At 35.9% G+C, this 20,699-nt stretch overlaps 1 protein-coding gene and 1 pseudogene across 7 annotated transcripts in view; both read left to right on the top strand.

Annotated features, from left to right (window-relative positions):
- Positions 1-20,699, top strand: part of Fndc3a (fibronectin type III domain containing 3A) — a 118,339-nt gene that overhangs the window by 86,600 nt on the left and 11,040 nt on the right. For all 7 annotated transcript variants that reach the window (XM_070003177.1, XM_070003179.1, XM_070003178.1 and 4 more), the window contains 9 exons: positions 3,401-3,454; positions 6,006-6,130; positions 7,475-7,649; positions 8,187-8,273; positions 12,350-12,488; positions 13,644-13,712; positions 15,989-16,107; positions 19,342-19,447; positions 19,535-19,710. In XM_070003177.1, coding sequence (XP_069859278.1) covers positions 3,401-3,454; positions 6,006-6,130; positions 7,475-7,649; positions 8,187-8,273; positions 12,350-12,488; positions 13,644-13,712; positions 15,989-16,107; positions 19,342-19,447; positions 19,535-19,710 — 1,050 coding nt within the window. The remainder of the gene's footprint in view (positions 1-3,400; positions 3,455-6,005; positions 6,131-7,474; positions 7,650-8,186; positions 8,274-12,349; positions 12,489-13,643; positions 13,713-15,988; positions 16,108-19,341; positions 19,448-19,534; positions 19,711-20,699) is intronic.
- On the top strand, positions 641-2,743 carry LOC138813597 (general transcription factor IIE subunit 2 pseudogene; annotated as a pseudogene).

Below are 20,699 nucleotides of genomic sequence, written 5' to 3'. Positions count from 1 at the left end.
ATTTCTGAACAAAATTTAAATACAATATTTACCAAAATACATAGCAGTTCAATTTTGAGAAAACTGTGTCTTTCCAAACCATACCAAATGTATCTTATAAAATAGAATTAGACTCTAGGCTCTGATGATTATAGACAGATATTAAAGGGACTTTCATGTAGGTTGGATTTCTGTAGGATACTGTACTTCATTCTGAAGATAAAGTTGTTTTGAAGATTTTACATTTAGTACAATATCTCAACAACCCTATAGAAGATGTAGACTGTGCGACTCCCTGAAATTGTGCACATAGGTCACCCAGACTCCCAACTTTTCTTGAAATGGCTCTAAAAACATACAGCAAATACCCTTTTATATTGCTTCTGAACCCCAAATCCTTAAGTTCACGGATAAAAAGAGTCTAGGTTGGGGGTTTAGAAGCTGGGCTCCTCGTCTGGGTTTGCTTAGTTATGCTGCTTCTTTATGTAAAAGAGAGCTGGAATAAAGTTCTCTGACATTAAAGTAGTACTTAAGGTAAAGCCACCAAGTTAAAGGTTAAAAGGCCATCTCATGGCAGTGTGCCCTGATGCAAATACATTCTGGGCAGTGCTAGCCACCAAAGTGGCTGCAGGGAGTAAGTGATTAATAGCTACAGCAGAAAATGGCCAGCACAATATGGGTGGAAACATCCTCCAGACAACATCTTCTGCTAAGTTCTCTCTCTCTGCCACCATTTTCATGGTGAGATCCTGGCAGGGGGGTTGGTGCTTGGCATGAACCAGGGCACCTGGAGACCTGAGGAGGAACAGGAGGCAGTGGCTGGCTGAGACACAGGCGTGGCAAGTCTTCTGCAGCTTTCCTGGCTTAGGCATTATTGATCCAAGTTTACTGAGAGAATGGCAGCTGCTAAAGAAATGAGCTCTTTCTACTTTTGTGGTAGAAAATCAGCCATTACCTTCTGATTCATAATCATCAAAGAAGAGAGCAAAGATAGAACATGGAGGTCATCAGGATCAAAACAAAGTTCTGATCATAGCAATGGATCACTTAACTTGAAAGCTCTAACTGAAAGCGCTGGATATAAGTTTGGTTTACTTGCTAAGATTGTGAATTACATGAAAACTCGGCATCAGCGAGACATACAACACCCTCTGACATTAGAAGAAATTTTGGATAAAACCCAGCATATAGACATTGAATTCAAGCAGAAACTATGGTTAATAACTGCAGCATTAGTAAACAATCGAACAATTAATAAACAGGAAATACGCCTTCAAGCCCAAGCACAACTTGAAAGATAAGAAAGCCTCTTCTTCCCATCTTGGATCAGCATGACCAGCAAGGGTTAGGAGGAATTCTTTTTGAAGACATAGAAGAAGGACTGCCTAATTCCCAGAAAGCTATCAAGGCTTTAGGAGACCAGATTCTCATCATTAATTATCCTGTCAGTTTTTGTGACAGAAACTGGAGGCATGTCCACTGTGGGCTCAATGGAGGTGGAGAAAATTGAAGAATATCTGAAGTGACAGGATATTTCTTCAATGCAGGAGTCTGGACTAAAGAAAATGGCCCGATTCAGAAAGGGAAAAAACCTCCGTCACAGGAAAAGCAGTGTTTTAAGACTTAGAATGAACACTTGGCAGTAGGGCTGAAGGATTATTCATATGTTACCCCCAGCAAATAGGGGGACATCTGGTCACTGAAGAAAGAAATACAGACAATTAAAATCTCCTTTGTTGATGCTTAGGATCTGGAGAGTCTTCCTATATGCTTCTCAGGATGGGAGAGGAGCAGTCATTTATAGAGCCAGTGTGGGTCACCAACCTCAAAGCTTATTTTAAATGAATAGGTGAGAAACAATGTGATAGCCCAGTGAATTTCTAGTACTTCTTGGTAGAAAGACACTTAGCATGGCAGGCAGGTGTCTGCTATTTATTTCTCTTTCTAAATGGTTCCTGGTTCCATTTTTCCTTTATTACTTAATTTAGAGCAAGTTGGGCACATAGTCTTGATTGCCACATTTGTTTATTCCAAAAGAACGTATTTATAATAAAATCGTCATACAAAAAAGATCCTATTTATATTAGCCACATTTTGCTAAATTGGGCTACAAAAACATGATGGCATGAATCACACACATGCTCTTAAATCACTCTCTTCGAAGTCATCTATATTTCATAATACTAATGCCTAGTCAAAGGAAGTCACCTGATCACACATAGCTCCAAAACCTCAGCAGCTTAGAACAGGGTGAACTCATGTATTACATGTCCTTTGTGACATTATCCATTCTGTTTTCTATGTTATCTTCATTCCTTCATCTCAGGTCTGTCACAGGAAAAATAATCAGTCCCATTTAGAACAACATGCTGTACTTGTACAAAGTGTGTGTGTGTGTGTGTATGTGTGTGTGTGTGTGTGTGTGTGTGTGTGTGTGTGTGTATCTGTCTGTTTCTGTGTGTGTGTGTGTGTGTGTGTGTGTGCATGTACTGGTACTGGGACTTGAATTGAAAGCCTTTGGCTCTTCCTTAGCTTTTTCTCTCAAAGCTGGAGCTCTGCCATTCAAACCACACCTCTACTTTCAGCTTTTTGCTGGTTAATAGGAGATAAGAGTTTCTTGGATTTGTCTGCTTGGGCTGGCATCAAATTTCAGTCCTCAGAGCTCAGTCTCTTGAGTAGCTAGGATTACAAGTGTGAACTACCAGCACCTGGCTAGAAAATGGTTCTCCCCCCCCCTTTTGTTTTTGCCAGTCCTGGGGCTTGAACTCAGGGCCTAGATGCTATCCCTGAGCTTTTTTGTGCTCAAGGCTAGTGCTCTACCACTAGAGTCACAGCACTGCTTGCGACTTTTTCAGAGTAGTTTATAGTAAAGAAAAGGGTCTCACAGACTTTCCTGCCTGGGTTGGCTTTAGGTGTGATCCTCAGAACTCAGCCTTGTGAGTAGCTCAGATTACAGGTGTGAGCTACCAGCACCCAACTATCTCCTTGGAGTACACACATAACTTCCTTTCACTTATCAGTGACAAGGTCTGCTGTCCAAGGCTGTGGTGTTAGGCCTTTCCAGGGAGGGCCTTCACATTATTGAGAACGGTAATATAGCCCCCCAGAGTATTTGTAGCAATGCCTTTGCTTTACTGTCCATTTACCCAGTATTAATATAGCTAAACTAGCATGTAACCTCTTCTTCTATTTTTCTTTGTGCTTTAAACAATGTATCACTTTGAGCTATATCACCACTTCCAGTTTCTGGTGAGTCTTATGGACTTTGCTGCCTGGGCTGGCTTCAAATGGTTATCCACAGATCTCAGCCTCCTGAGTAGCTAAGACTACAGGCATGAACCACCAGTGCCTGGTTCCTAATCACAATATCTTTTATGCAATACTAATTTGTATTCATTTCGTTTGATGTTTGATGTTTCAGGCACCTAGTGACAATGGTTCTAAAATCCAAAGCTTTATCTTAGAATGGGATGAGGTAAGTAAATTGAATCCTCTTTAATGGCTAAAATTGTAGAAATAATGTTTTGTTTGTTGTAATTATTTTCTCTTTTGAGAAATAATGATTTTATGTATTACATTAAAGGACTGATAGGGGGCTGGGAAGGTGGCTCAGTGGTAGAGTGCTTGCCTTGCATGCGTGAGGCCCTGGGTTCGATTCCTCAGTACCACATAAGCAAAAAGAAAAAAGCCGGAAGTGGCGCTGTGGCTCAAGCGGTACAGTGCTAGCCTTGAGCTGAAGAGCTGAGGGACAGCGCCCAGGCCCAGAATTCAGGCCCCACGACTGGACCCAAAAAAAAAAAAAAAAAGGACTGATAGGTTCAGTCAGTAATGTTTAGAAAACATTACTGTTCAGAAAATGTTTTCTAAACACTACTGACTGAACCTCCCTATTTTGTGGAGGTATCCTGGTGTATTGTTGTCATTATCATTTTATCAAAACTGTCACTTGTGGTGCTGGGAATATTGTTCAGCAGTAGAAATTAGCACAAAGCTTTAGGTTCAATCTCCAGCACCAAAGTGTAGGGGAGAAACCTGTAACTTGTATAATTACTTCCATAAGAGTGAAGCATTTTTCTACAACCACCCTAATGGCAAGGTTATTCATTTCCTATGCTAGTATAACTAATTACCATAAACATGATGGCGTTGAATAACATATCTATTTTTGTACAGTTCTAAAGGCCTTCAGAAGTCTGAAGTGGATTTCGCTGGGCCAAAAGTAAAATGTCAGCATGACCCTGCTCCCTCCTGGAGCTCTGGAAGAGACTCTTTCCTTGTCTTGACCAGCTTCAGTGGGCTGAGCCCATTACTTTGTTCATAACTATATCAACTTGTCTTCTCCCTTGCTTCCATTGTTGTATCACCTTATTCCTCTTTTGTCTTCAAATCTCCTTGCCTCCCTCTTATAAGGTCATTAACTTATTAGTCTTCTTTCTCAAGATCCTTAACTTAGCTACAGGGATTAGGACCTTGATATCTTTGACAAGAATTATTCAGTCTGGCAGTACATTGTTGCTGCTCAGTACATTGTTCTGTGGTCAATTAACCTTTTATTTTGTTCTGCTCTTTACACCAAGTTAGAGGAGTGGCTAAAGAGAATGGGCCAACAAGGTTTTATTCCAGAAGTAAAGAATTCAAAATTCAAATTTTCCTCTACATTGTAGAAGAAAAGCAATATAATATTGATAGATGATGACAGGCTAAACATCCCAGTTTAAACTTAAAGCAAATTAAGAATAGAAAACTCATTCCTTATTTGACCATTTTTGTACCATTATTAAACAAGAAAGTAATGTTCAAAGCAGAAACAAGTCACAGTTGCTACTTATCCCTAATGTTATTTAACATTATTTCAGAAGTGATAATGAATGCTATGTGACTTGAAACTGAAACAAGGTTACAGACATAGTGTCCTGGCTGGGGATCAAAAATTACTCAGAGATAATAGGATTTTCTTCTTAAACCACTCAGCAGACTCAATATCATTAAAACTAATGAGAATTTAGTAAAACAGCTAGATGCAATGTTTTCTTTCAAGAAAGTCATATCTTTTACCTGTACCAACCCAAAAAAGAAAAAAATATGTTTTAAGAAACTCATCCACTTTATTTAGTACCAAGATTTTCTATAATTCCAATAGTCTTATGCTGACCTGATTTTTCTCCCTCCCTCTTTACTACCTGTAATTAGGCTGTTCTTTCTGCTAGGATTGTTTCAGTGTTAAATACAAGCACTGGCCACTCCAAATCTTTATTTTAAGAATTCTTGGTAATATCTATGTGGAGTTTTACAAATATATTTTCTTAAAATTGTTTGCATAGGTGCTGGAGACATGGCTCAGCAGTAGAGTGCCTACTTAGCAAATGCAAAGATTGAGCTTTAATCCCAGATTCGACAGAAAATTGAATAAATAAACAAAAACTGTTTGGATGGAGTTTTTCATAGGTTGAGAGAAATCTGCCAGTTGTCCATAATCAAAGATTACCTTGTGCCCACTACTACTCCAGTGAGCTTATGCAAGGGACTTAGCTAAAAAGGGTTTCTTTTATTATGGCCACATATTTAGCATTGGCTAAAAAAACAATACTTGTACAGGATTACTTGTAGAGCAACTTAATATTTTTTTTAATTCTGCACTTGAATCTCAGTATATCAGCCTTGAGATTCATGATTTATATGTAACAGATGACTATTAATGTACACTAGCTAACTCATCACTATCAAGAAAAAATATTGATGTAAATTTATCTTTGTAATAATATACATGAGGCCAGGCACTGATGGTTCACATCTGTAATCCTACTCAGGAAGCTGAGATATGAGGATCATGTTTTGAATCCAGTCCAGGCAGGAAAAATCTGTGAGACTCCTATCTCCAAATAACCATCAGTGCAGCTGTGGTTCAAGTGTTAGAGCACTAACCTTGAGCAAAAAACAATAAGAAGCCCCAGTACTGATAAAACATACACACTCATTACTAATTATAATACTATATATTATATATAATAATTATCCATTTATTTTAGGGAAAAGGAAATGGAGAATTTTGTCAGTGTTACGTTGGCTCACAGAAACAATTTAAAATTACTAAATTGTCTCCAGCAATGGGTTGTAAATTTAGATTATCAGCCAAAAATGACTACGGTTCAAGGTAAGATTATTTTACAAAATAATGTAAGTATTGCAGATTATCCAGTCAACTTAGTATGTATGGTTTTTCACAGTCCAAATTACCCACTATAAAAATTCTGCTTTATTTTCTTGTTATAGTTACATTATTAACATAGCAAAAGCTAAAAGTGAATTTCTTAGTTACATAGGACTCCCAAGAAAGATTAAAAACAGCAATTTCAATTATAAATTAAAGCTCCTATAATCCTATAGGAGGCTGAGATCTGAGGACTGAAGTTTGGAGCCAGGTCAGGGAGACAGATCTGTGACATTTATCTCCAAATAACCAGCAAAAAGCCAGACGTAGTAAAGCAACTGACATGAATGAAAAACCCACACAAGAGCACAAAGCACACACAAAAAAATATATTCTAAACATGTGACTAAGATTTTTTTCATTAATCTTCAGCATTTGTGCTTTCATGATTTTGTTTAAAATTCTGGTGAATCCAGGAGCATCCAAGATGCCTGTTTAAATAGCTGGGCTTTGGGCTGGATATTGGCTCAAGTAATAGGGCACTTACCTGGTAGGCACAATGCCCTGAGTCCAGTCTCTTAACATGTCCAAAAACATATAATGATTATAAATAGTCCTTTTAAGAGTCATATTGAAATTACATTTGTTCTAGAGATACTCCTGCTCACCTTTATGTGGCAAGTAGGTTTAATTACACAACTGAGAATTTGCATTTTCTATCTCATATAAATGGCATTATATGAAAGTATGTTTTAAAGCATACAAAATTTATACCAATAGAAGGCGGTTATTCTATAAATTTGTGTGTGTGTATATAATATATATATACATATACATATGTATATATATTCTCTGGCTAGATACATTTTAAGATATTTAAAAAGGCTTAAAAATCTGAACAAAACTGCATTTAAAAAAAGACTACTAGTTTATTTTTTGGTATCTGGTTATCTTAAAGACAGTTATCAAATTCAAGATACATTATTTGACTCAGTGTATTTGACTCAATGGAATTAGGAAGTTTGAGGGAATAGGTAAGATTGAGATAGCTGAAGAAGAGAGACTGATGGAAAGGTGACAGATCAAGATGCATGAATTGACATATTGACTTGAAACCCCTTTGTACAACTTAATAATAAAAGATACCTTACTTAGTTTATAATTCACTGTTAATTTTTTTTTCATTTTCCAGAGCTATAGGGGATATAGTTTAGGTAGAATGCTTTTTGTTTTACCTGAACAAGACCATTGCATTTGATCCCCTAGAACTGAAAAAAATATTTTCTTCATTTTTAAAAAATTATTCTTCAACTGTAAAAGTTATTCTTTTTCATGCCTTATCCACAGTGGCTTTAGTGAAGAAGTATTATATTACACATCAGGCTGTGCCCCGTCTATGCCAGCAAGTCCTGTACTAGCTAAGGCTGGAGTTACTTGGCTGTCCTTACAGTGGAGTAAACCCTCAGGAACACCATCAGATGAAGGAATTTCTTACATATTAGAGATGGAGGAAGAAACTTCAGTAAGTATGAATATATAGTTTAAATACAGTATTTAAAACATGAGTGTGACACTAAATCACATATTGTATTGACACCTTAATCCTTTAATCCTTGGCTGGTTATTATTTGGATAGGATGGAAGTGAGGGAGGAGGCAACCTTTTGTTTGTAAAATGAAAGATTGTACACTGAGGGAGAATTAAATGCATTCAACAGTTACATTCTGGTTAGTTCTTACATCATCTCTGGGAAATTCCTTTTAGTTCTTGGAGTAGCTTTACTAATGGTGAAGTTGCCATTTGCCTACCTCTTCCCTCAACACAAAGATTTTCTCTTGGCTGCTACATTAAAAGTGAGTTCCCTGATATTTTACACAGGTTATGTATCATTTCTGGGACCATCCACTTAAGATAGAAGCATCAAGGTGAGAATTGTACTCAGGATAGTCTTTATCACATACACATGGTTGGAGACAAAGAGGAACCTGCATTTTCCTCATATATGTGTTATTTCCCATACTTGTTCAGTTAGACATTTAATTTTGTTTGACCTTTACAGGGATATGGTTTTAAGCCTAAATATGATGGAGAAGATCTTGCTTACACAGTGAAAAATCTCAGACGTAGTACAAAGTATAAATTCAAGGTAAGATTTGGGAGCTCTTAAAAAATTTTTTTTGGTTCTCTTTCTTTCTTCTCTTACTCTCTCCTTTTTCTTTCTTTCTTTGTTATTGTTGTTACTTTAAAGTCTAATACATACTCCATTCCTCTGGTTCCAAACTTTTTTTTTCTGTCAGTTGTGATGCTTGAACTCTGGGCTTGGGCACTGTCCCAGAGCTCTTCAGCTCAAGGCAAGCACTCTACCTCTTGAGCCACAGTGCCATTTCTGGCACATTTGACATTTTCTAGTAAGCTTTCTTGGTTTACTTTTTTATTATATATTAATACTTTTCATCTATTTACCTTCAAAACTATTTTAATGGTTTCTGGGGCTCTTTGCATAACGTGCACACATTATTTAAAATATGGATGTTGTTAGAAAACACTTCATAGTATACTTTTTGGAAATTTCATTACAAAAAGTAATGCCATAAAACGATGCATCATAGTAAGTGGCACACAACCTTAATTTTTCTCATTCCTGGTAGTCTTTTGAAGTTTATTGACTTTAAAATTCTCTTTTTCTCATTGTAATTATTTTGTAAGGATTGTGTACTATATAAATACCTTATCCATTATCAAATTCCATACTAGTTTTAATGCCTATTGATGGCTTTCACCTGAGTCAACCATTACTATTCCTGACAGTGTAGTTACTACTTCCACAGATCACTCTCATTCACTTGAATCAGTGATAGGCTTTGAAGATTCCTCTATGGAGCCTTCTAAAATCCTTTTGCCTGTTGCAGCAATATTCTAGGATATGTTTCTTGTTTTTTTTAGCATATGTATTGATGTTTCTTGTCAGGCAGTACTTGAATTAATATACCAGGTAATATAAGCCAGCCTAAATGTTTATGCAGCTTTCCCAGGATAATAAGATGCTTATTAATTAATTCAACATTTAACTTTTTCTACCAGTATTTACTAATCAAATAATTTTATATAAATGTTAGAAAACACTGCGAACGGTTTTTATTATTAGAAGCAAAGATTAATTTTAGTACTTCTTAAGAACCTTGGAAAAAATAATATCAAGAAATTTGATTATATAATGCATAATTATATTTGTAATGCCTTATTTCATAATAGCTTCATTCTAAAAACTTCTGATGACTGAATCATTTAATGTCTAACTACAGTTTCATATTTATAAGATTTGTAAAATATTTAGGAAGTAGGCACTTTGAGTATGGTTGAGTTTTTTTTGTTTGATTTTAGTTTTTTTATGTCAGTACTTAGCCTTGAACACAAACCCTTATGTTCCTGATTAGCTTTTTTGCTCAAAGCTGGCACTGCCACTCCAGCCATACTTCCACTTCTGACTTTCTATTGAGTAATTGGAGATGGAGCCTCTTGGCTTTGTCTGCCTGAGCTAGATGGAATCTCAATGTTCAGATCTCAGCTTCCCAATGTAGCTATGATTATAGGCTCATGCCTGTCTAGATCTTTTTTTTTTTATGATATTAGATTGTATGTTTGGGTTAGTTATAATTTGTTAAGTTTATTAAAATTCTTTTTTTTTCTTTTTGCTTATGTGGTGCTGGGGAATTGAACCCAGGGCCTCATGCATGCAAGGCAAGCGCTCTACCACTGAGCCACCTTCCCAGCCCCAAGTTTATTAAAATTCTTGTAGCACTAATATGTTACTGTCACTGAATACACAGGCAGACACCACACACACACACACACACACACACACACACACACACACATACACACACACACACACACACACACACACAGAGTGTTAAATTCTCCACTGTTCTGCTATAAGCAAACCAAGTATTTATTTAAACATTTCACTTTGGCAGCCCTTCAAGTTGTAAGAGAAAATGCTACTCACAAATACCCAAGTTGGCTCCATAAGCTACTTCTTTGAATATCACTGGATCACAGTATTTTGTTATTGAGTAACAAAATAATGATGAGCTCTAGAGCAATGATTCTCAAAAATACCACCAGACAATTCTATTAGTATCAGGTAAATCCTTAGAAATATAAGCCCTCTGGCCCCACCTCATCTATTCAGTTTTGTTCTGTACCTAGATGGAACTTTCTGAAAAACAACTCCCATTTAAGAAACCATTTCCTTAGTTTTATCAAAAATTCTTCATATTCCCATTCATTTTTTAAAGCATACTGTTTTAATTCCTTACTTGAACTGGCTATACTACTTACTGTTGCCTTCGCAGAGTTCACTGTTTGCTTCTTTACTTATGTTCAGGACTTTCCATCCTCTTTCTTACCCAAGTTTTCTCTTTCACTGCATTGCCCAGTAACATCTCTCATTACTTCCATTTCCCTTTCTAAACTTCCTGAACTGTTTTAGGCCTTAAGAGTCTTTCTTTACCTTCTAAATCCATTTAATATGCATATTTTTGTCTTCTGCATAAAGATTCTAAACTCCTTAGCTGGACCAGTGCTTGCCTAATATGGTGTGAGGCCTTGGATTTATTCCCTAACACTGTAAAAAATAAAAATTTAAATGTACACTAATGTTCAGAGTCTCAATTTATAATAGCCAAAAAAGCAAAGCCAGAGACTAGAGGATAACAGGAGAGTCACTTGATTCTAGGAGTTCAAGGTCAGCCTGAACAACATAGTGACACACTATCTCAATAAAGGAAAAAAAAAATTCTAAACTCTTTGAAGCAAAGGACATCACACCTAGCATTTCTAACAGTGTTCTATATGTGGTGGACATTTAACGCATACTCTGCTTATTTGTAAAATTAAAAAGGGATTAAAATTATGACTTTATTCCTCTAACTACATTTATAGTTAACTAAAGAAGATGCTTTACAGTAAAAGGAGACAGGGCTGAAGTCTATATATAATCTTAAAATCTTAAGTTTCAAAGTTTTCCACTAACAGTAAAGTTAAAGTTTAAATAGACTCTGCACTACGTGGAGTATTTTAAATAAAACATCTTAGGTGTGAGTTAGTTATATTTCTGTATTATTAAATAACAAATTAATCCATAATTTAGTAGCTTAAAAAAATGAACATTTAGGGCTGGGAAGATGGCTCAGTGGTAGAGCGCTTGCCTTGCATGCATGAGGCCCTGGGTTCGATTCCTCAGCACCACATAAGCAAAAAGAAAAAAAAAAGCCGGAAGTGGCACTGTGGCTCAAGTGGTACAGTGCTAGCCTTGAGCTGAAGAGCTGAGGGACAGCGCCCAGGCCCAGAGTTCAGGCCCCACAACCGGACCCCTCCCCCCAAAAAAAATGAACATTTAAAGCTGGGTGCTGGTGGCTCACACCTGTAATCCTACTCAGGGCAGAATTCTGAGGATCGTGGATCAAAGCCAGCCTGGGCGGGAAAGTCCATGAGACTCTTATCTCCAATAAATCACCAGAAAAACAGAAGTGGCCCTATGACTCAAGCTCCACGACTGACAAAATATAAAATAAAATAAAAATGAAGATTTATTTCTTATCTCAGTTTCTGCAGATCCAGGAGTTCAGGACCAGATTTAGTGAAGTGTTTTTTATTTAGACTCTTAGATTATAATCATCTGAAGGCCTCCTGGGAGGCCACCTGGAGGATCCACTTCCAAGTTTACTCATGGTTGTCACCAGGAGCCATGAGATCTTTACCCACTGACTTCTCCAGAGAGAAATTAAATACACTATCATTTCTGCTACATTCTCTGTGTTTGAATCAAGTACACATTCTACACAAGTGAAGGAGATCTGAGCTTCACTTTTTGTAGAGGAGATTAAAAAAATTGTGGACATCTTTTTTAAGCACTAAGAATAAGCAAGCCTTTCAAAATCATCAGATTATAGCTTGTTTGACTTGGGCTGTTGTGCTAATATCATACTGTGAGGCTCACGCTTGAATTCTTGGGAGTAACCCTAAAAGGAAATACACTTGCATATTGGTTACATGTGCCCAGTTCCTAGTGAAGTCATGCAGTTTTTCAAAGAAACAAGCCATCATATTCTGACATTTATTTTATCATTTGATCAAACCTGTGTTTTGCTCTTTGCTTGTTCATAAAGCCAATAATATCATTACGGTATCAAACATTAAGTTTTTGTGTTCTCACCACAGGTTATTGCTTATAACTCAGAAGGTAAAAGTAATCCAAGTGAAGTAGTAGAGTTTACTACCTGTCCTGATAAACCAGGAGTACCTGGAAAGCCTTCAGTTAAAGGAAAGATACATTCACACAGTTTTAAAATAACTTGGGGTAAGATACTATGCATATTCGTACATCATTACTCTGTATTAAAGTAATTTGAATGTGAAGATAATTTTTAAGATAAATATTTGAAACTACTCTAGATAGACTGGCCTTGTGAAAAGATACACTGGGCTAGAGGTTTGCTACATCTGTCCTTAGAAGAGAAAAAGAAAAAGATTTAGTTAAAAATCCAAATTCTTACTTTATGGGTGTCATGTCCATGTTTACTACAATGTTACCATGGGTTTAAACTACATTCAAATAGTTTTTTTTGTGTAGAATATTCCAGTGTTGTGCCAAGTAAGAAGAGAAAAGGCCAGACTAACCAAGGTGTTTATTAGAAAAAAAGTGACACTGATGATCTACACAATTTCCTAAGCTGGTGTTTTCTTATAGAAAGGCTTTTCATAAATTTAGTCATTTTAATCTACCAAGTTAGTATTATTAGGTTTGACTTTGTAAGGTGTACAGCAATAATTTCCTGTTCTGTGTAAAACAGGAAAAAATTAATAAAATTTTGATTAATAAAATAAATGATTTATTTGAATAAATTTGTTAATTCAAAGTAGTCCAATAAAAAAATGATTGATTCATTTGTAGATCTTTTCATGGCAAACTGTACTCACAAAGCAGCTCAGATTGGACACAGAGGAACTGAGAATACACCAAGATTTATGAACAACAGTAACATTGTGCAATAAAAGATTACTAAACTTGCAGCCAGATGATTTGGGTTGTCTTGATTGGCAGAAGAAGCAAAATTAGCTATTCTTTTAATGCAAATATTTATTGAGCATCTGCTTATATACTAGTTTAATGGGAAAGCAAAGATATAAATTGATCTGTGCCTGAAGAATTTAGAATAATATAGACTTCAATAATAATTACAAAATATTCACAAATGTCAAACCGCCTTTAGAATCTAAAGTGAATGGAATATTATGTACCCATTAAAAGGTCTTATAGAAAAGATTTATAAACATGGGAAAATATGGTAAATTCATTGAAAAGCAGATGATAGCAACATAGCAAAATGAGGTATAGATAATTAAAACACTGCAGTGGTTCGCTTTTCTTTTTAAATAATTGAACTTTTGTATTTTATTCTGCCTTTTACATTTTATGTACTTTGCCTAATAACACTTTTGTTTCTTTGAATAGATCCACCAAAAGACAGTGGAGGGGCACCCATTAATAAGTATGTAGTAGAGATGGCAGAAGGTTCTAATGGTAAGAATAGCTTGATAGATTTATTAATTCATATAAATTAATAGATTTGTTCCAGTTAGTCATTCTCACCTCTCCTCTTCATGGCTTTACATTTTATATCATTTATTTCCTCATTATTTCATCTACTAACATATTTACTACAAGCTGTCCTTGATTTTGTTTATGTGTTTATGGTGTTATGATCCACTTCAAATTGTGATCTCCAGAAATATAGTGTAATCAACTATATGACTGCTATCCACCTATCTAGTATTATATCAGAAATATAATGTAATCAAATATATGACTGCTATCCACTTATATAGTATTATATGTGCATAGCCTTGATTTTTTTCAAATTTTTTGCTCAATTCCACCATACCCAGATAAATCATGATATACTATAAGGTCTTCCAAAGATTAGATGACTTAGATTTATCTTCAAGTAGTTATACAAAGAAGTTGCCATTCAGCAAAGCAGTTTATGAATACAGTGCATCTTGATGTCACTCTCATCTATCCTTCCCAACTTCACCCCTTTCCTTAATTTTCTTAATTTTGTAGAATATGCATTGAATTTTATGACTGCATTCTCCCCGCTTCTTTTCTTCCTACCCCTTGTCTCCACCCCTTCCCCCCCACTTTTGAGTACCCATTTCCAGGTGTATATTTTATTCGACTGTGAGTTAGCCTTTCTAAAGAATTAGACCATTTAAATTCTCCCCCCGAATCCACCATATTTCAGTTAATACACTTACATACAATTTTTTTTACTAATTTATTTATAAGCATGTTTTGTCTCATAGTGGAACCTATATAGAGTCTTTGTCTCTCTGGGCCTAACATTTCATTTAACTTGATTCTTTTCCAGGTCTTTTTATTTCTTTGCAAATGATACAGTATCATTCTAATGCATCAGTAAAATTCTACCAAGTGTATATACCACATTTTCTTGATCCATTTTTCCATGTAGCAGCATCTGGGTAATTGCATGCCTTCGCTGTGGTGAATAGTGCTGTGGGGAATATGGTTATGCAGGTGGCCTTAACTGTATCCTAGTTTGTAATCTATGTGATAAATGCCCAAGAGTGGAATTTCTGGATCAAAAGTTGTTCTATATTTAGGTTTTTGGAGACTCTTCACATTGCTTTCCAGAGTGGTTGAACAAGTTTACATTCTCACCGTGTTCCTAGGGTTCCTTTTCACCCACATCCACACCGGCATCTGTTAATGTTGTCTTCTTGATGTTGGCCATTCTAATTGGGTTGAGATGGAATCTCAGTGTTGTTTTGATTTGCATTTCCTTTATGGCCAGAGATGTTAAATATTTTATATGTCTATTGGCTATTTTTGCTTTGTCTTCTGAGAAGTCTCTGTTTAGCCCATTTGTCCATTTTTTAATTGAGTTGTTGATTTTTTTTTTTTTTTTTGCCAGTCTTGGAGCTTGAACTCTGGGCCTGGGCTCTGTTCCTGAGCTTCTTTTGTTCAAGGCTAAATGCATTACCATTTGAACCACAGCACCACTTCCAGCTTTTTCTGAGTAGTTTTTAGTGGAGATATCTCACAGACTTTCCTGTTCAGGCTGGTCTCAAACCTTGGTCCTCAGAACTCAGCTTCCTAAAGTAGCTAAGATTACAGATGTGAGTCACCAGTGCCCAGCTTGCAAAGAAGATTTTGGTGTTAACAAAATTTTGTTCCTTTCTGTACCTTAGAGCCTTAACATAGGGGAGGAAGAATTCAGAGCCACTAGCACCCAGTGAGTTGTTAATAATTTGAGGATTTCGTTTCTTAAGTTCTCTGAGACTATATTACTTTTAGTAAGACACTTTTGTAACAAATGAACCTCATTCTTGAGTCTCATCTAACAATTTTGATTTCTCAATAAAGAAAACAGTTTTGATTTTTGTAAAATGACCTATTTCCTGCAAAAAAAAAAATAGTGTCTTTAACGCTAAACTTCCTATGACATTGGTTCTATTTTTTTGTTTGTTATAATGTTATTACTGGACCAGTAAACACATTTAAAATTCTTAATGAATAGCAAATTATCAAGCTATACAAAGTCTCTGCAGAGTTAGAGATATTTCACTTCAACAAGGCCATTGTAGATTTATCTAGGAAGCCGCACTCACAAAGAAAATTAGATAATTTCCAGGAAACTGAAAACAAGCTTAAATTGTTTCTGACAAATTGCATACATAAATTGCTTTGTGAAGCTAGGATACCTGCTGGGTTCATGATATCAAAATGTTAAACATTACCTAGTAGCTGATTGAACACAATTCTTCATCTTACAGGAAACAAATGGGATATGATATACAGTGGTGCTACTAGGGAACATCTTTGTGATCGACTGAATCCAGGCTGTTTCTATCGTTTACGAGTTTACTGCATTAGTGATGGAGGACAGAGTGCGGTAATGCTTAATATATTGTCTTTTCTTTAAGCTTGGCCAAATGGGCTAGGATCACCAGATGCTACCTTAAATATTGAAATGTGTCTACAAATGTCAAAAAGTAATTTCTGTAATATAAGGGGCTAATATAGTTAACAGATCATTCTAGGGGCTGGGACTGTGGCTTAGTGATAGAGTGCTTGCCTAATATGCATGAAGTCCTGGGTTTGATTCCTCAGTACCACATAAACAGAAAAGACTGAAGTGACACTGTGGCTCAAGTGGTAGAGTGCTAGCCTTGAGCAAAAGAAACTCAGGAACAGTGCCCAGCCTCTGAGTTCAAGCCCCAGGACTGGCAGAGAAAAAAAAAAAAAAAGAACATTGTAATATGACACTTTGCTCATTGTAAGAAGTCAGTAAGTATTGTCTAATGGTGTTTAGCTTTGAAAAAATACATAGAAACACTGGGGAAATGTTTTAAAATGTTTTTTAAAAATTTTTGAATAGTGTTCAATAACCATCCCAAGCAGGGATAGAAATATAATCAATCATGCACTAGTTTACTGCTCCATAAATAGTGTGTGTGTATCAAGAGAAACCATAAAGTATCATTTATTATTTAAGTACATGTTTATTTCAGAAGCACTAGCCTTTGTTTTATTAGTAGAGCCCAAATAATCGAAACAGATTTGTGTACCATTATCTATAAGGCATTTCTAGTATTTTCTGTAGAAGTATATTTTTTAAAAGAAATAACTTTTTAAATTTACTTTTTATTACCTCTTTTTTTTGTTCAGTGCTAGGGTTTGAAGTCAGGGCCTTGATGTGTCCTAGGCAGGAACACTACTATTTTTTTTTTAATATTATTTTATTTTATTTGAGAACATACTGTACAGAGGGGCTACAATTACATGGGCAGGATAATGCATACATTTCTTACCAAGCATTGCAGCCTCCTCCTTTGTTTACCCTTCACCTCCCTTCCCAGCCTCCCCCCTCCCCCCACCCAATTATACCCCCCTCCCCCCTCCCCCCCCCCCGACTTTGTAAAGCTGGTTTTGACATGACATTTTGTACTTCTCATTGTTGCAACAGGTCCACCTGAATCTATTTTTAACAATACTTCCCACCCTGCTTTTTCCTGATTATTTTAGAAATAGGGTCTAGTGAATGCCCAAGCTGGTCTTGAACCATTGTATCTCAGCCATCTAAGTAGCTAGGATTACAGGCATCTGCCATCATCACCCAGCTATACTGGTTATTTTTAAGATAGGAGTCTCACTTTCTTTCTAGCTTCTCTCAATGAGAGGGAGCCTCTCACTTTTTCTGCTTAGGTTAGCCTGGATCCTTCATTCTCCTTATCTCAAGTAGCAAGTGAGCTTTCTACCCATGCTGGCATTGAACCCCTGTATCTGAACTAGGATTACAGGTATAAGCCACCAACACCCAATCAGAATTTTTTTTCAAACAAAATTTAACCCAATGAAAATATTATTTTTTTTAAAAATGGGGCTGGGTATGTGGCTCAATCAATGGTAGAGTGCTTGTCTAGCATGCATGAAGCCCTGGGTTCAATGGCTCAGTACCACATAAACAGAAAAAGCTAGTAGTGAAGTGACACTGTGGCTCGTGTAGAGTGCTAGCCTTGACCTGAAGAGCTCAGGAGCGGCAACCACACCCAGAGTTCAAGCCCTATGATCAGCAAAATAAATTAATGAATTAATTAAAATTAAAAATTAAAAAATGAATTATAAGTTTTTCTTTGAAAATGAGTGTTGTGAAACTGAGTGTGAGTCCTGCCTAACATATTTGTGATATAATAAGAATATCTCAGCTGGAAGCCTGCCAGTGGTCCATGCCTATAATTATAGCTGCTCAGGAGGCTGAGATCTGAGGATCACAGTTCAAAGCCAGCCCATGTAAGAAAATCTGTGAGGCTCTTATCTCTAGTTGACCAGCAAAGAGCTGGAAGTGGAGATGTGGCTCAAGTAGTAAAGCACCCAGCTACTTAGGAGGTGGAGATTAGGAGGATTGTAGTACCAGAGTAGATTAGGCAAAACATAAGACCCTCTCTGAAAATAACTGAAATGACAAGTGTGAGGGTGTTGTTCAAGTAAGTTGAGTACTTGCCTAGCAAGAAGGAGAGCCTGAGTTCAAATGCCAGTACCATCAAATAAGAAGAGGTCTCCTGGAATTATGGGTGTAGCACAGGTGCAACATTTGCCTCACATACCTCAGGCCCTAGATTTGATTCCAGTGTTTCAAATAAAGAAAGTGGAAAAAAAATCTCTGGGTTTAAGAAAAGCAAACACATGCAAAATTCTGTTACTCTGTTCCAGACATATTAGAACATTCTTATACATAGGATACTTTTCTGAATGAGATGACTAAATATTTTATTTCTGTTTTAAAAGAATGGTGTGTATAAAGCTTTTATTACAGCATAGATAAGGAATATGGTACTGTCTATGTCAATGAATGTCTATGTCTATGAATGTCTTTTCAAATACAACTAAGACTAGGAATATAGCTCAGAAAATAGCCCTGGGTTCAATCCACAGCAGTGAGTAAATGAGTGAGTGAGTGCATGAGCAATTAGATGAATGGGTGGGTAGCTGGGTGAGTAATTGAGTGTGTGAGTGAGTGAGTAAACAAATCTGAAAGTCTTCAAAATATACATATATGACAAAAACTGAAAAGAATACCAAATACCTAGAGAAACTTTGGTGATTTTAGAATAATAATATTTAATAATAAATAAGAATATTTAATAATAATAACAACAATAAATTAGTGTTTAGGTACAACCAAGTCACCAAGAGTCTTAAGTCTAGACCTCTTGAAAACAAGACAGGAAACTTTTACAGAATGTTAAAGCATTCTTTCTTAGAAGAGGACATTCATAGACCCATTTGGAGAGAATAAAAAACATAGCCTAGTGAGTTATGTTAAATCAATTTGTTTTGTTAATTATGGTACGGAAATGAAATATTTGTTAGGGTTCTTTTTTCAGTAACTTGCTTTGTGAATAGTAGGCACACAGCACATGTCTTCATTTACCTATAAAAACTTTGTGTTTTAATGATTTAATCAAGTTTTGATTCTGTTCAGAACTTTTCCTTTTCGGTTCATAGTTAAGTACAATTTCAAGTTATTGGTGTTTGTGTTTGTGTTTGTATTATTTTCCTAAACCAAAAGCAATCTGATTATATGGTTTGGGGCATTTTTGTTTTGTTTTTGCTTTTGTTTTGGCAGGTCTCTGAATCTTTACTTGTGCAGACTCCGGCTGTACCTCCTGGCCCATGCCTCCCTCCCAGATTACAGGGTAGACCCAAAGCAAAAGAAATACAGTTGCGATGGGGTAATTTCTATTTTGGTAATGAATTATAACTAAGTTATAACTGAAAATGTTCTTCTTGTTAAGTTTCATAAATCTTTCCACCCTTAGGACCCCCTCTGGTTGATGGTGGATCGCCCATTTCTTGTTACTGTGTAGAAATGTCTCCTACAGAAAGAGATGAACCCAGAGAAGTTTACCAAGGTCCTGAAGTGGAATGTACAGTGAGCAGCCTTCTTCCTGGAAAGACTTACAGCTTCAGACTGCGTGCAGCTAACAAAATGGGGGTGAGAAGACTGTGTTGAATTGTGGATTACTGGATTCTCAAATCATAATCACCTAGTGGTTTTTAACATGAATTATCATGCCCATGTGTTGGTCATTTTGCTTTTAATAGGTGACTCCTCAAGTTTACAATTTTTAATAAACTTTTTAAAACATAGTATGTCCTATAACTAGAGTTTTTGCCTTAGTATGTTGAAACCTTCCTTCTAATTTCAACAATATTAAAGAGTAAATTTGCAATAATGTGAAGAGATACCACTTTCATTTTCTAAAATGTTAATTAGAATAGCTTACAGAAACAAAACATTACTCATTTGAAATTGAAGATAAACAAATTATCTAACTCCTGTTTTGTACTTAAACTGCCTAGAGAGGAGAGAAGAGAAATATTAGTTAGGAAATGTTAATAAGCCAATAATCTATTTGTATGCGGCATTTACTAACAGTTGTCATTCTTTTTTCTTTTCCTAAGAGACCAGAGAGGGGGAGACACAATAAGCATTTCTGGTTTTGAATGGATTGTTATAAAAATATTATATATGTCTTCAGTCACATTTAATGTATAGAACCAGTGGTACCTCCATTTTATTACCATGAAGAAACTAGAGCTCAGAAAAGCCTTACCAAAAATCACACAAAATAAATGATAGTATAATCCACAAACCCAATTTTGTCAGACTCCAGAGCTAAGGATCTTTCCACTGAACTATGACACTTCTTCTTTAGGCAGTTTAAGTACAGACTAGGAGTTTGTGCTTTTTTTTTTTTTCAATCTCAAATGATTAATGTTTATGTTTCTGTAAGCTATTCTATAGTTAACGTTTTAGAAAATTAATATCTCTTTACATTATTGCAAATTTTAGTGAACTATACTATATTTCACATCCTGTCTCTTGCATTTATATCTGCAAGCTTACTTAATTATAAATTCATATACTTGATGGGTAGTGTTTATTTAATTTATCCTTTCTATGTAAAGTCATCAGCCTCA

Source organism: Dipodomys merriami, unplaced genomic scaffold (genome assembly GCF_024711535.1).
Source record: "Dipodomys merriami isolate MVZ:Mamm:240054 unplaced genomic scaffold, mDipMer1.0.p SCAF_6, whole genome shotgun sequence".
Lineage (NCBI taxonomy): Eukaryota > Metazoa > Chordata > Mammalia > Rodentia > Heteromyidae > Dipodomys > Dipodomys merriami.
Note: the sequence above shows the minus strand (reverse complement) of the source record. Positions and strands in the feature narration are given on the sequence as shown.